This window comes from Mesoplodon mirus (assembly GCF_964341445.2).
Source record: "Mesoplodon mirus genome assembly, chromosome: 16".
NCBI classification, from domain to species: Eukaryota; Metazoa; Chordata; class Mammalia; order Artiodactyla; family Ziphiidae; genus Mesoplodon; species Mesoplodon mirus.
This window is the reverse complement of record NC_138992.1, coordinates 49,761,951-49,774,294: the sequence shown is the minus strand read 5'-3', so window position 1 is coordinate 49,774,294 and position 12,344 is coordinate 49,761,951. Positions and strand designations below refer to the sequence as shown.

Here is a 12,344-nt window from a genome sequence, read left to right as displayed (position 1 = left end):
TGCAGATTTCAATACAGTATTGTTTTTATGTTTAAATCATAAATGCTGTCAAAGTAACAGCAGCTTCTCCGATGTTCTAACTAGCATGACTGGTGCCCCTTGAGCCCCCCAACCCCCCCACCCCACCCCCACCCCCACCCCCCGGCCCCAGCACCATCCCTTTACATGGCTTGCTCCTCCTCTAACCTTAGGTGTGGACCTTACTCCCCCTAGCAAGCCTTCTCTGACGCCCTAGACTAGTTTGGATCACCTCCACGTGCTCGCTTGGTCCTCTCTACCACTTCTACCTTAACACTCACCATATTTTATTGTAGTTGCTTAATTGTCTGTCTCTAGGATATGACAGGTTGGGTCAGAGCAGGGGTGTGTCTGTGGGCTCACCATTGTGCTTCTAGCTCAGTTTGACTTGTAAGGAGAGATCATGACCATTTATGATAGAACAGGGAAGGCTTCAGGAGGGAGGAGTCATTTTTTTTTCAGTGATATCTATTTCTAAGATTTGTCTTTTATGAATTTATTTTTTAGTGTTGAATTTTTTGGAGATCATGTTATTTCCTATGTCTCAAGGACAACATGGAGCTAATCAGTTTTCTCAAACTTTGATAAATAGTATCAAAGAGAAAATTAAAGAAATATTTATTGTTTGGAAAAAAATCACAGTGTATCTAAAATTATAATTAATTTGAGAAATATATCTATTTGAGAGTACCTAGGTCTACTATATTACTTTAATCAAAATGATATCTTGTGGGGATTATATACTGAAGTTATGTGTCAGCTGAAAAATTGAATCCCATTTATTGAGTATTCTAAGACCCACCTTTCACCTACAGGGGCTTCATTTCAGCTCAGTGATTTGTATATGTGATGAGAATCTGGCCTCTTTTTTCATTACAAGAAAGGATTTACCTTTGAAGTAGTTGATAAAGAAACTAGTGGGTGGGGAGATTTTATCTATCAGGATTGGCTCCTTGGAAATCTTTTGCAGTGGGTATAGATGTGTTTTATAATCTCTAAGTCTTTAAGGAATGGACTTAATGTTTCCATTTCTAATGACTTTAAGCGAACTTTATATTCAACCCTTTTTGAAACCATTCAGTCTAAACGTTCACATGTTGAAGTGAAATAGCTCTTTCTATCACTTTCCAATTTTAACAGATTGTTTCCAGTAAGAAACTAACTCGACCACTGGTGCTTAAAAATGGCAGACCTGCAGGGAAAGGAAGCATTACGGTAACGATAAGATATTTGTCTTTTTTCCTCTGAAGATTTAGCATAATAGGACATGCTAAAACTGTATATGTCAGACAAATATTCCACAGCCATGCTTTATCATTTGATCCCGAATGTTGCCTTGCCTTAAAGTGATCACAACTGGAAACTGTTGTGCCAAAAAGAAAGAAAAATGCAGTGTGGGAATCCCTTCTTTGTGTTTTTTAAGTTGCCTATAGAATCAGGCACATCTTGGTAATGCTTGCCTCTTCCCGATGGAAGCATAAATTCCCAAGTGAGAAAGAAATTACTTAATAATCTGAATGGATCAGTTTGGCTCTCAACAAAGCAAACATGGCAGAGACTTTCCGTAATGGTTTTGATTCCAGAATGATCTCGTATTATGACATGGCCATTGAACTTCTTAACTCTTAACCATGTTTCTTTTGTGCTTGCACTTTGCTGTCCAAATTTTCCGTTGCTGATTACTGGAGCTGGGCAAATGAATATATGCATTATCTTGTTTCAGATTTCAAATTATATAATGCCATGCTTTTACATATTTTATCTTCTAGAGTTTCTGTCCAGGTAATCACTGCCTGAAGAGATAGTTGTTTTACTTTAGCTCTGCCTGAGAAGGCTGGCTCTCTGAGAAAACCGTGTTTGAAGATTATTATGATTATCAAACACATTTCTCTGAGCAGCTGTTTTGCCCTAGTTTAGATTCCTGAGGCATGAGAATGTTCAGTCTTTTGAGGGTGTTGACTTCTGTGTGTGGGACAGAGATCATTATCAGTAGTTAGCTTTATTGCTTTTGGGGTCATGATAGCCTGGAATTTATTTTTAAGTAGAATAAGTCTTTCAGTTACCTTGGATGAAAATATTGATCCTATATTTGAATTTATAGTGTGTGATTTACTCATGCTTCTCAATGTTTGGAGAGCTCTCACTAGTGTTGTGCAATCTTCCAGGGCTTTGATTTTTCACTGGAAGAGGGAAGATCCAGTTTGGGCAACAACATTAAAAAGGAAGTTGCATAATGCAGACTAGGTATATTTTGGGAAAATATTTATTTCACATGCATAAAAGAAATAGTGATAAATCTTTCTTAATGGTACCATTTTGTTATTAAACCTTTTAGAATTCACATATTAGTATAGACTTTATATACCATTAGATAACAGAATAATTCAGTACTTCCTGAGTATATCAAAATCCCCAAAACATTTTCTTTCACTTACCTTGTCTACTCATAGGTTTCAGCTGAAGAAATAAAGGATAACAGAGTTGTCTTGTTTGAAATGGAAGCAAGAAAACTTGATAATAAGGTAGGTAGGTGATGCAGATTTCAACAAGGGTATCATGTTTTGCCTCACATTGATTTCTTTTTGAGAAAATAATAATGGAATTAATACTATGAACTCTGTCATCTAAGCATCACTTTGAGTGTTAGTTACTTCCAAATTCTGCTTTCTGTTTGTGTGTGTGTTTAAGCAGAAGCCATATCTCTTTACCTCTTTCCTCTAGATGTAATCAAAGTGTTTGTATAGCTTAAAAGAAGAATTAATACAATCATTAATATTACTGTAAGAGGCATTTGAGAGTATATTTGGACTACTTAAGGAAAAAAGTGAAAATTCCATGCTTTATTAATTAGATTTTCCTCTGTGTTCAAAATTCAATTTTTTTTGAAGAATGAGTACCAGTACATAAGAACACAACAGTTTAGTTTATAGCATGGATTGGAATAATTCTTTAAGTGATTTTTGTATGTAATCCTGTAATCCAATCAATAGTCTTCATCATTTTCATATACCTTACAATTCAGTGTGCAAATATCTTAGACTAATAGCCAGTATCTTTTTTTTTTTTTGGACAAGTTTAAACATATACAAAAATAGAAAAGTATTTTTTAAAAATCCCATGTTCCCACCACCTATCTTTAACAGTTTTAACTCATGACCAATTTTGTCTCATCCCTACCCCTATCTACTTTCTCTCCTCCCAGACGTCACATCATTTCATCCATATATGTTTTGGTGTATCTCTAAGGACTTTTTAAATAATATAATTGGTTAATATGTCTCTTAAATTTTTTTAATCTATAAATTCTCCCCTTCCTTTTATTTCTTCCCTTCCTCCCTCTCTTCCTTTCTTATTCCCTCTCTCTCTCCCCCTCCCTCCTATCCATCCATCCATCCATGGAATTTATTCAGTAAACTGACTCCTTTGTCCTATAGAAGTTTCCACACACTGTATAAGCTAATTAAATCCCTGTGGTGTCATGTAACATGTTCACCTCTCCACCTTTATTTCCTGATTTCTGTAAGCTGGAATTAAATCTAGAGGTATGATCTGGTGGTATCTTGAATTGGTATGCGTTTCATAGGTGGTGGCATTAATTCCATCAAGAGGCACACATTGTCAAGTTCTGTCTTTTGGGGTATTAGTGACCAATGATGACAACTACCTAGATATATTATTTTATTAAGGGTCTTAAAATAGTGATATTCTCATGCTATCATTGCTTCTTTATTTACTTGTGAGAATACTTCTATAGAGAGAAATATTCTTCTTCACATTAGGTATTTATTTATTCTGAGATACAGTTTGTCCAGAAAAGACAAGTTGAAATGTTTGATTTTTTAAATCATATTTACCATTTTTCAAAATAATAAATTCCTCTATATGTGACCAGTGAGGACTTCTAAAAAATTTTTTTAGTATTGCTGTGAACTATATTGATTAATTTTTATTGATGCCTAAAGTATCCCAACTTTAGCCTATGGGAGGGAACCTATTTAAGTTTGTTCATGAGACCATTTGGCATGACCCCAGAGGTCTCTGGATAGCTTCCTGCTCTGTGGCATGACAAATGTTCCAGGCTTATTTTATCTAATTTCTGCTCCAGATTGACAGATCAAAGGGAGCCTTTCTACAGTGAGTCCACAATGTGGTACTAGAAGTGCTTAACATTTATTGATTGTTGTCACTCATCGTTTCTAGGATTTTTCAGTGGACAGATATAGGAAAGTCTTTTCTTTTTTAAGGGAAACTAAATCATAAATTTGTACAACGATTTCCAATTTAGATGTAGAATTACAAGGCTGTATTTCTTTAATTCTGTAGTTAACACCTCTTTTCACTTATGTCAAAAATGTTGATTCCCAAAGATACTTACATAATTGCTTATCTGTTTTGTCCTATATAATATCTAATAGTTTAAGAATATAAATATTCATGTTATAATTAAAATATTTTTACTGAAAACAGTTTGAGCTTTCTTTGAAGTTCTTTTTGTCTTTAGGCTTATATATTCCACTTGAGTTCTACAGTTCAACTCTTGTGTTTCAAATAATTCTTCTCTGAATGGTTATGCTGTAACATTAACACATAATCAAATTTTGCTTTTGATATTTAGGAATTGCTTTACAATTTTTTTTTGGATCTAATTTTGTTTTACAATCATGTATAAGATGGTTCCAAAGCCAAATCTAGGCATTAGGCATCAATAAGAATTAATCAAAACAAGGTATGTTCAAGAAATTTAGCTTCTTTCCCTGTCTGCTCTATATTTTTTCCTCTTTCCTGGCTGTATTTAATACTTTTTTAAAATTTATATTTTATGGTTTAATCCTTCATTTTCCAAAAAAACTAAGGTTTTTTTTGTGTGTCTATACATGTGCATATGTGTATGTATGTCTCTGTGTATATGTCTGTGTGTATATATAAACATACAAATAGACATACATGTGTATATCTATATACATAGATATGTGTGTGCATGTGTGTATGTATGTATTTGTATTTATATTCCCCAGCCTCAGCCCGTAAGTGTAGCATAATATATTATGCATACGTTCCTCTACCTTGCTTTTTTGACTTAACTTATCCCAGAGTCAGGGACTTTTAATCCTTATTTTAGTTCTACTACTGTCATATTAATGAACTTTCAAACAAGGTCTGTTTTCTGACCTTCAATATGGTAATAATGATATTCTGCCTTTCTCAAAAGATTATTTCTAAGATAAGTGAGACAGGGCATGTTTATGTGTTTTTGGAAAGTTAACTTCTCTATGTATAATGCTGTTCTTAGTTTTATAAAATGGGGCATAGAGAGGCTTAGTACATTACTTAAGTTTCTTCTTAAAGATACGATTAAATTTTAAAAGTTCTGCTTAGTCTTTGTGTTTATGTTTTTGACTGTGCCAAATGTGTTACTTTCTTAACATTAGACTGCTGAGGAAGGAAGTAATATTATCTTCTTAATTTAATACTGAGGTAAATTCAGAACTGAAAAAAATCTTCAGTTTAGCGACATATCTGTGCATATTACTGTGAGATTAACAGGTGTCCTTTCGATTTCACAAATAATAAGTAATATATGCTAAGGAGTATAGAAATTTCAAAATGAAGATAAATAAAAAGGAGAAAATAAAATCATCCACAATCTTACTATCTGAGTTTTACCTCTGGGAACGATTTGTACATTTTTCCGGAATTTTATCTCCCTGTGTAAGTGTGTGTGTGTGTGTGTGTGTGTGTGTGTGTGTGTAAGATGGCAATAAGGGTATTTTTGAACACTCATTGTACTTGAGCATTATACAGGAGTGCTGTGCTATGGTGAATTACAAAGGAAATAGGGGATGTACTTTGTGCCCTTGAAGTACTTCTGTTGTGCATTCCACATATCTACTTGTGTGTGTAAAGAAATGTGTGGGATTGCTGAAGGAGTATTGGACATAGAAGGGTAAGATATGAACTCAAGGCTCAGATCCATCAATTAATTAGTTATGTGATCTTGGCAAAGTCATTTAACTCCTCTGAATCCATTTTCTCGTTCTGTCTCTCATGGAGTTAGTATGACTAATGTATGGGATCATTTATATAAAACTACTCAGTGCTATGTGAATGAATGAACACTGTTAATAATGAAAGCAAGCTAAAAACATATTGTATGGATAATGGGTCCTATTGATCACTGTATTTTAAAGCCATCATGTAAGGGCATGATATACAGGATTATGAGCATTTATCACAAGTGCCTTAAAAGTTCTCCTATGAGACTTGAGCAGGCTCATATGTTTGTGAGGAAGGTGTTGGGATTTGTATTTACTGCTGTATTGTACTGTATATATCTTTACTATAGAGTTAAACTTCAGGTACTGCTAACATGTAACATGTATAAAGTGTGGTTTCACATGGTTTAGGTGGAGAATAATTGCTTTTTTATTTTAATGTAGGATCTATTTGGAAAGTCAGATCCATACCTGGAATTCCACAAGCAGATGTCTGATGGAAACTGGCTAATGGTTCATCGAACAGAGGTGAATATCTGAATTTGAAAAGTAGGGTTGAGGTTTCCTTTGGAATTGTAGTAATCTGAATTTTTAAAAATTATGTATTTATAAAAATATTAATCTGAGTTCAGACATATAATTGCCAGAGACACAAAATCAGCATGCTCATTTTTTTTCTTTTAATGAGGAGGTGCTACTATGCTTAATTTTTAAAACCCTATAACGAACACTAAAATGTATACCAGTGTACCCCTCACCTAGATTTATCAAATGGTCATAACTGCATACATGTGTGTTCTCTCTCTCTCTCACACACATATCCATGCGCTTTTGCAAAACTATCACAATGTAGGCTGCAGACATCATGGCTTTTCAACTTTAAATGCTACGGTAGGTATTTCTCAAGAACAAGGGCATTTCTCTACACCTCCATAACTGAGAGCATTAACATTGATTTAGTAACATCATCTAATATACCATTCATCTTCAGATCTCCCCAATTTTCCCACATTTTATATATGTTTTGTTTTGTTTTGTTTAATACACGATCTAATCAAGGTTCACATTTTGCATTTGGCTATTATGTTCCCAATATAGTCCTCTTCTCCCTACCTCCCTTATACCTTCAGGCTATGAATCTCTTGAGTAATCAAGACCAGTATGTCTAACATACTGGATTCTTTTGTTTCCTTACAATTAGGTCCAGATCAAACATTTCCATCAAGAACACAGTGTATCTTCCATCATCAGGTGTGTCAGGATGCCCAGTACTGATGATTCCAGTCTGGGCTACTAGGTTAAGCTGGTGACCACCAGATTGTGCCATGATAAAGTCTTACTTTTTTCCCTTTGTAATTAATAAGTGATTGCAGTGTGATTCTTTGAGACTGCATGAATAACCTCCATTTCGCCCAGTGGTCCTAGCATCCATTGATGATCCATACCTGAATCACTTATATTGGGGGTTGCAGATACTCTTATTTCTCTCACTTTTATTTTTAGTATCATTATATACCCATGGATTGTTATAGTATATTCACTGTATTTATAATTCATTACTGTCATGAATTTTACTGCTCATATTAATCCAGATTTGACCAGGAAGAGCTCCTTCAAATGGTTCTTGGGTTCTTTTAACATTACTCCATTAGTCTTTAAGCAGTCTCTTATTTTATGTGAAATTATGTTCTTAATTCAACGTGTACTTAACCTATCCCAAGTCTGGAATGAGCTATTTCTCTTATGGAACCCTATTCCTTTAAGAGGGTAGTAGTATTTGGACAGTAGGGTATATGAGTGCTCATTCTACTGGGATGTCATTGCTTTTAGACCTTTTCAATGGACACAACTGAGAAATATGTATATTTGTGTATATATGTTTATTATATATACATATTTTTAAAATTTTAAATTATGAATTTAGACTATTTTTCCAATTTACAACCAACATAGCAAGGTTCTTTCTCAGCCTTTCTTATTCCATATTTGAGTCTTATGTCCTGCTGTGAAAACTCTGGTTTCCAACAAAATCAATAATCTTCTTTAATTTTTAAGTGCACCTTATAAAGGGTGGATATATTTCCCAGTTTTTTTCTTTCTCACAGTGTATCACAATTAGACAATCTATCGCATTTTTCATATAACAGGTGTATAATATTATCCTAGCTGGGTTTTCATTGACAAAGTTGGGTGGGTGAAGAGGTGAAGGATGAATGATGAGAGTGGTGGGAATCTAGGAAAGGCAAGAACAAAGCATTAATGAATGGAATATTTTTCTAACTTGTATTTAAATCTTTTTTTATAGGTTATTAAAAACAACTTGAATCCTGTTTGGAGGCCTTTTAAAATCTCTCTTAACTCCCTGTGCTATGGAGATATGGATAAAACTATTAAGGTAATTTGAAATTATACATATATTATATATACACACACACTCACTGCTTTTATAAATTAATTCATTAGATAGTATTTAAAGAAAGAAATGTTTGAATTTTATTTATGTTATGAATAATAAAATAGAAATGTTTCTGGTAAGTAGTCAGTTTGAAGGAGCAGACATTTTGAGTGATCTGTTGACCTAATCCTTAATCAAACATTGTGATTTTTATTTTTTAAAATAAAATATTTAATTTAAGTCTTCCTTTTAATAAGATTCCTCTGCTCTGTGAATAGGAACCTTTAACTCCACTCTTTGCCTTTGGTGTGTCCTTTGCAGATAAAAATAGATGTTACTTTAACTGAGAACCCAGAGCTTCCTCCTGCCCTTAGCACAGAGCAGAATAGAGGTGACATTTTCTGTCACTGATATTTTCAGAGTAAGGTAAAATGTATTAAAACATTTGGATGGCTTTAGTTTTAGAGTTTTGAGAGGAAAGCAGAGCGGGAACAGGGAGCAGAAGCAGATAGCTAAGAATTTTTTTTTTAATGTTTTCACTTATAGCCGTTTATCAAAATAGATACATTATTTTTAAGACACCTTTATACTAGAGTCACTTCGTTACATAAGATTCCAGATAGAACCCCTTTCTTATGTTCAGAAGTCAGCAAACTGAGGTGAGTTTTTTGTTTATTTGTTTCGGGTTTTTTTTTTTTTTTTTTTTTTTTGATAATTAGTATTGTGGAAGCAGGAAAGGTGATGGCCTGGAACAAGCAAAGGACTTAAGAGTCAAACTGTAGTCCAAGACTTGACTTAGGTCCTTAACCAGCTAAGGGATCTTGGGCAGGTTATCTAACTTCTTTACTTATATAGTAGAGAAAATAATGTCTACATAACAAAATAACATAAAGATTAAATTAATGAAAGTGAAAAGTTTTATAAACTCTTAAACACAGTAGAGGTGCTGTTATTATTGAAAACTACTTCATTTCTTAGATCCATAAATTTTTTCCTCAGTTTGCAGAGAACTTTAAAAATCAATGAGTGTGATTTGTGTGATATTTCAAATAGCAGTGAATGTCTAGGTACAAAGTAAATAATAGAAAAGTAGCTTTACAAATTACTTTTTACTGTTATATTAAATCTAGAACTTTTGCTTTTCACATTAAAAATAGTAAGTTGAAGCTTCATTAGATCTAAGAAGCAAGAAAGGCTGGGGAAAAAAGATGCCTAAACCATAACTATTTGACTGATTGTAATAATATGTTAACAATGAAACAATGTTTTTTTAAACTTTTTTTTTATGCACAGTGGCATGCTTACAGGGCTATTTTGTTATAGTAAGTAAATTGATTTTCTGAGCTTTCTGTGATGAATGTCTTCCACTTCTTAAAAGTTTCTCCATTTGTTTTGACTATATACAACTTGGTTTGCCACACCATCACTGTCTTTATTTCTTTAGTTCTATATTTCTTTGCAATATCAGAAAGTCATACATCAGTGATTCTCTTGGTGTTTGGAAATTGGTTAGAGGTGTAGTAAAGACTTATAGAGCAGAGAGTAGAGTCAGAATCATCAGTTTCTTTGCTGCAGTATGAACGTGCCAGTATTATCACTCTAGCATGTATTATTATTTTCATAAAATTGTGCAAATAAGAAAAATAATCATGCATGCCTAAACGGGGAATGCCTTAGTGAATGTTGTATTGTGTGATGTGTGCATTCTTTTACATGTATACATATGCACATATGTGTATATGCATACATTTCAGTTTCACAAACCCCGCTGATGGTGTTGTTTAAAGCAGCCAATATTACTAGTTTTTAAATTCTTGAGAAGAGAAATTAAATGACACAAATCATTACATCATTTACCTCAAGCTGTATCTGAACATATGCCAGCATTATAAATGTCACATTTTCCTTTAGCATCAAACATTTGCCTTTAGTGAGGCAACAGTGAACTTTTCTTATATATTTATTGTAGTGAGTTATTGGGAATTACATTTTAAAAATGTTTTTACACTCCCTGAAGTTTCGGACAGTCTAAACATGAATAGTTTTAGCTCCTGCATAAGCTTTGTTTAAATAAAATCTTGGCCTTATCAGAGCTTGATCTTGTTGTCTTAGGTATAAATTGGAGTTTCCTGAGTGCAAGTCTAAAATGTAACATTCTGTTTTCCATAATAAAAAAAAAACTCTTAAAAATGAAATTATTAAAATATTAAGATTGTTTTGACTTTATCTTAATTTTAGTTCCCCTAGAAAAAATTATTAAGGTCATTAATTTTCTTTTCTATCAGATAAAGGGCTTTTGGTTTAAAAATTGAGTATCGGATATGTAGGGCAACAGTTAGCAGGTCAGAATTGGTCAGTGACTGAAGTGCTGGGAACAAATAAAAACCCTTACTGTTGCTCAAAATTGCAATTCTAGACCTTGTTTGTTTTATTTATTGATTGTTTGATTTTTAGTCTTCCTGAATAATAATGAAAATATAAGGGGTGAAAGACTTCCTATTATGATAAGCACTCAATTCACCTCTTAGAGAACTGAGAAGAAAATAAATCACTTTGCTAGGTGAATATATATAAATCCTGAGCATTTTAGCTTGGTGATTAATATAACTTTGTAAAGGATTATAGCAGGACGGAAGATTGGCATAGGGTAAGATGCAAATTGCTTCTCAGGTACAGGCTTTTGTTTTAAATCATAGGCTCTAGAAGGATTCAAAAGTTTCCTTGACACAGATTTACTTTGTTGGTTACCACACAAGATATGTCATCTTCTAAGACTATTTAATTCTTCTCCTACCTGACAAGCCTCAGTAGATATTGTGTGCAATGCATGTAATAAATGTTTGCAGAAAGAAATGTTTGAAATTACAAAGCACTATAAAAACATCGGGGCTTCCCTGGTGACGCAGTGGTTGAGAGTCCGCCTGCCGACGCAGGGGACACAGGTTCGTGCCCTGGTCCGGGAAGATCCCACATGCCGCGGAGCGGCTGGGCCCATGAGCCATGGCCGCTGAGCCTGCGTGTCCGGAGCCTGTGCTCTGCAACGGGAGAGGCCACAACAGTGAGAGGCCCGCGTACTGCAAAAAAAAAAAAAAAAAAATCAGTTATTTATGATCACAGTGAACACCTCTGTTTGCTAAGAGTTCACACCACCTTATTTTCTCATTGCAATGAATATTCAGGTATTCTTGTGAATATTTACTCTTTGGCTACATCTGTCAACCTGGTGCAAAACTATATGGAAATCAAATACCCTCAGCTCTCTTCTGTCTGCTTCAAGAAAGAGCGAGCCTTTAATGAGAGCCATAGCCAAGATTCCTGTCTTACATGGAAATAAAATAATTATGACCCAGTATAGATACTTCCTCAGTGTATAAAAAACTGTTTTCCTGGAATTTTCCTTTTCATTGTGAGAGTTGTGATTCTCAGAATGATGCAAATCTGACTTCATCATATCTAACTCCTAATAGAAGCCTAACCTCACCAAATTGCAACTAATGAAATACGTTTTTTGTAGTTACTAATCATCTAGAATTTAATTATACAATTTTTAGCTGCCTAGGATACTGACTTCCTTTCTTCCTCCAGATAGATAGTGGCTTTTAGCCATTGTAAATGATAACAAGGTAAAAAGCAGATGAGAAAGAAGGTCTAATTCCATTTTTATTTTATCAGCACTTGGAAAGGGCATGTACAGGAGCTGGAAACTGCTTAATGTGGAATTTGAACAGTATTTGTGTTTTTCATCTGCCTGTGATGTGTCCTAGAACCCCATTCCAAGAATAGCGAGTGTTTGAAAGTGTTTCAGTATTGTTCCTCTAGGAAGTTAGTTCCTACTTCTCCAAGTAGGACTATATGTTAAACATTTTCCCTAATTTTAATTAAAAGTACACTTCTTGGTAAGTCCCATTTATTGCAGCCAATACTTTTTAACAAAATTA

At 33.9% G+C, this 12,344-nt stretch overlaps 1 protein-coding gene across 1 annotated transcript in view; it reads left to right on the top strand.

Moving 5' to 3' along the window:
* The window catches only part of CPNE3 (copine 3), a 50,253-nt gene that overhangs the window by 19,462 nt on the left and 18,447 nt on the right, over positions 1-12,344 (top strand). The window contains exons 5-8 of the mRNA XM_082601685.1: positions 1,159-1,233; positions 2,469-2,540; positions 6,456-6,539; positions 8,317-8,406. Of these exons, the coding sequence (XP_082457811.1) occupies positions 1,159-1,233; positions 2,469-2,540; positions 6,456-6,539; positions 8,317-8,406 (321 nt within the window). The remainder of the gene's footprint in view (positions 1-1,158; positions 1,234-2,468; positions 2,541-6,455; positions 6,540-8,316; positions 8,407-12,344) is intronic.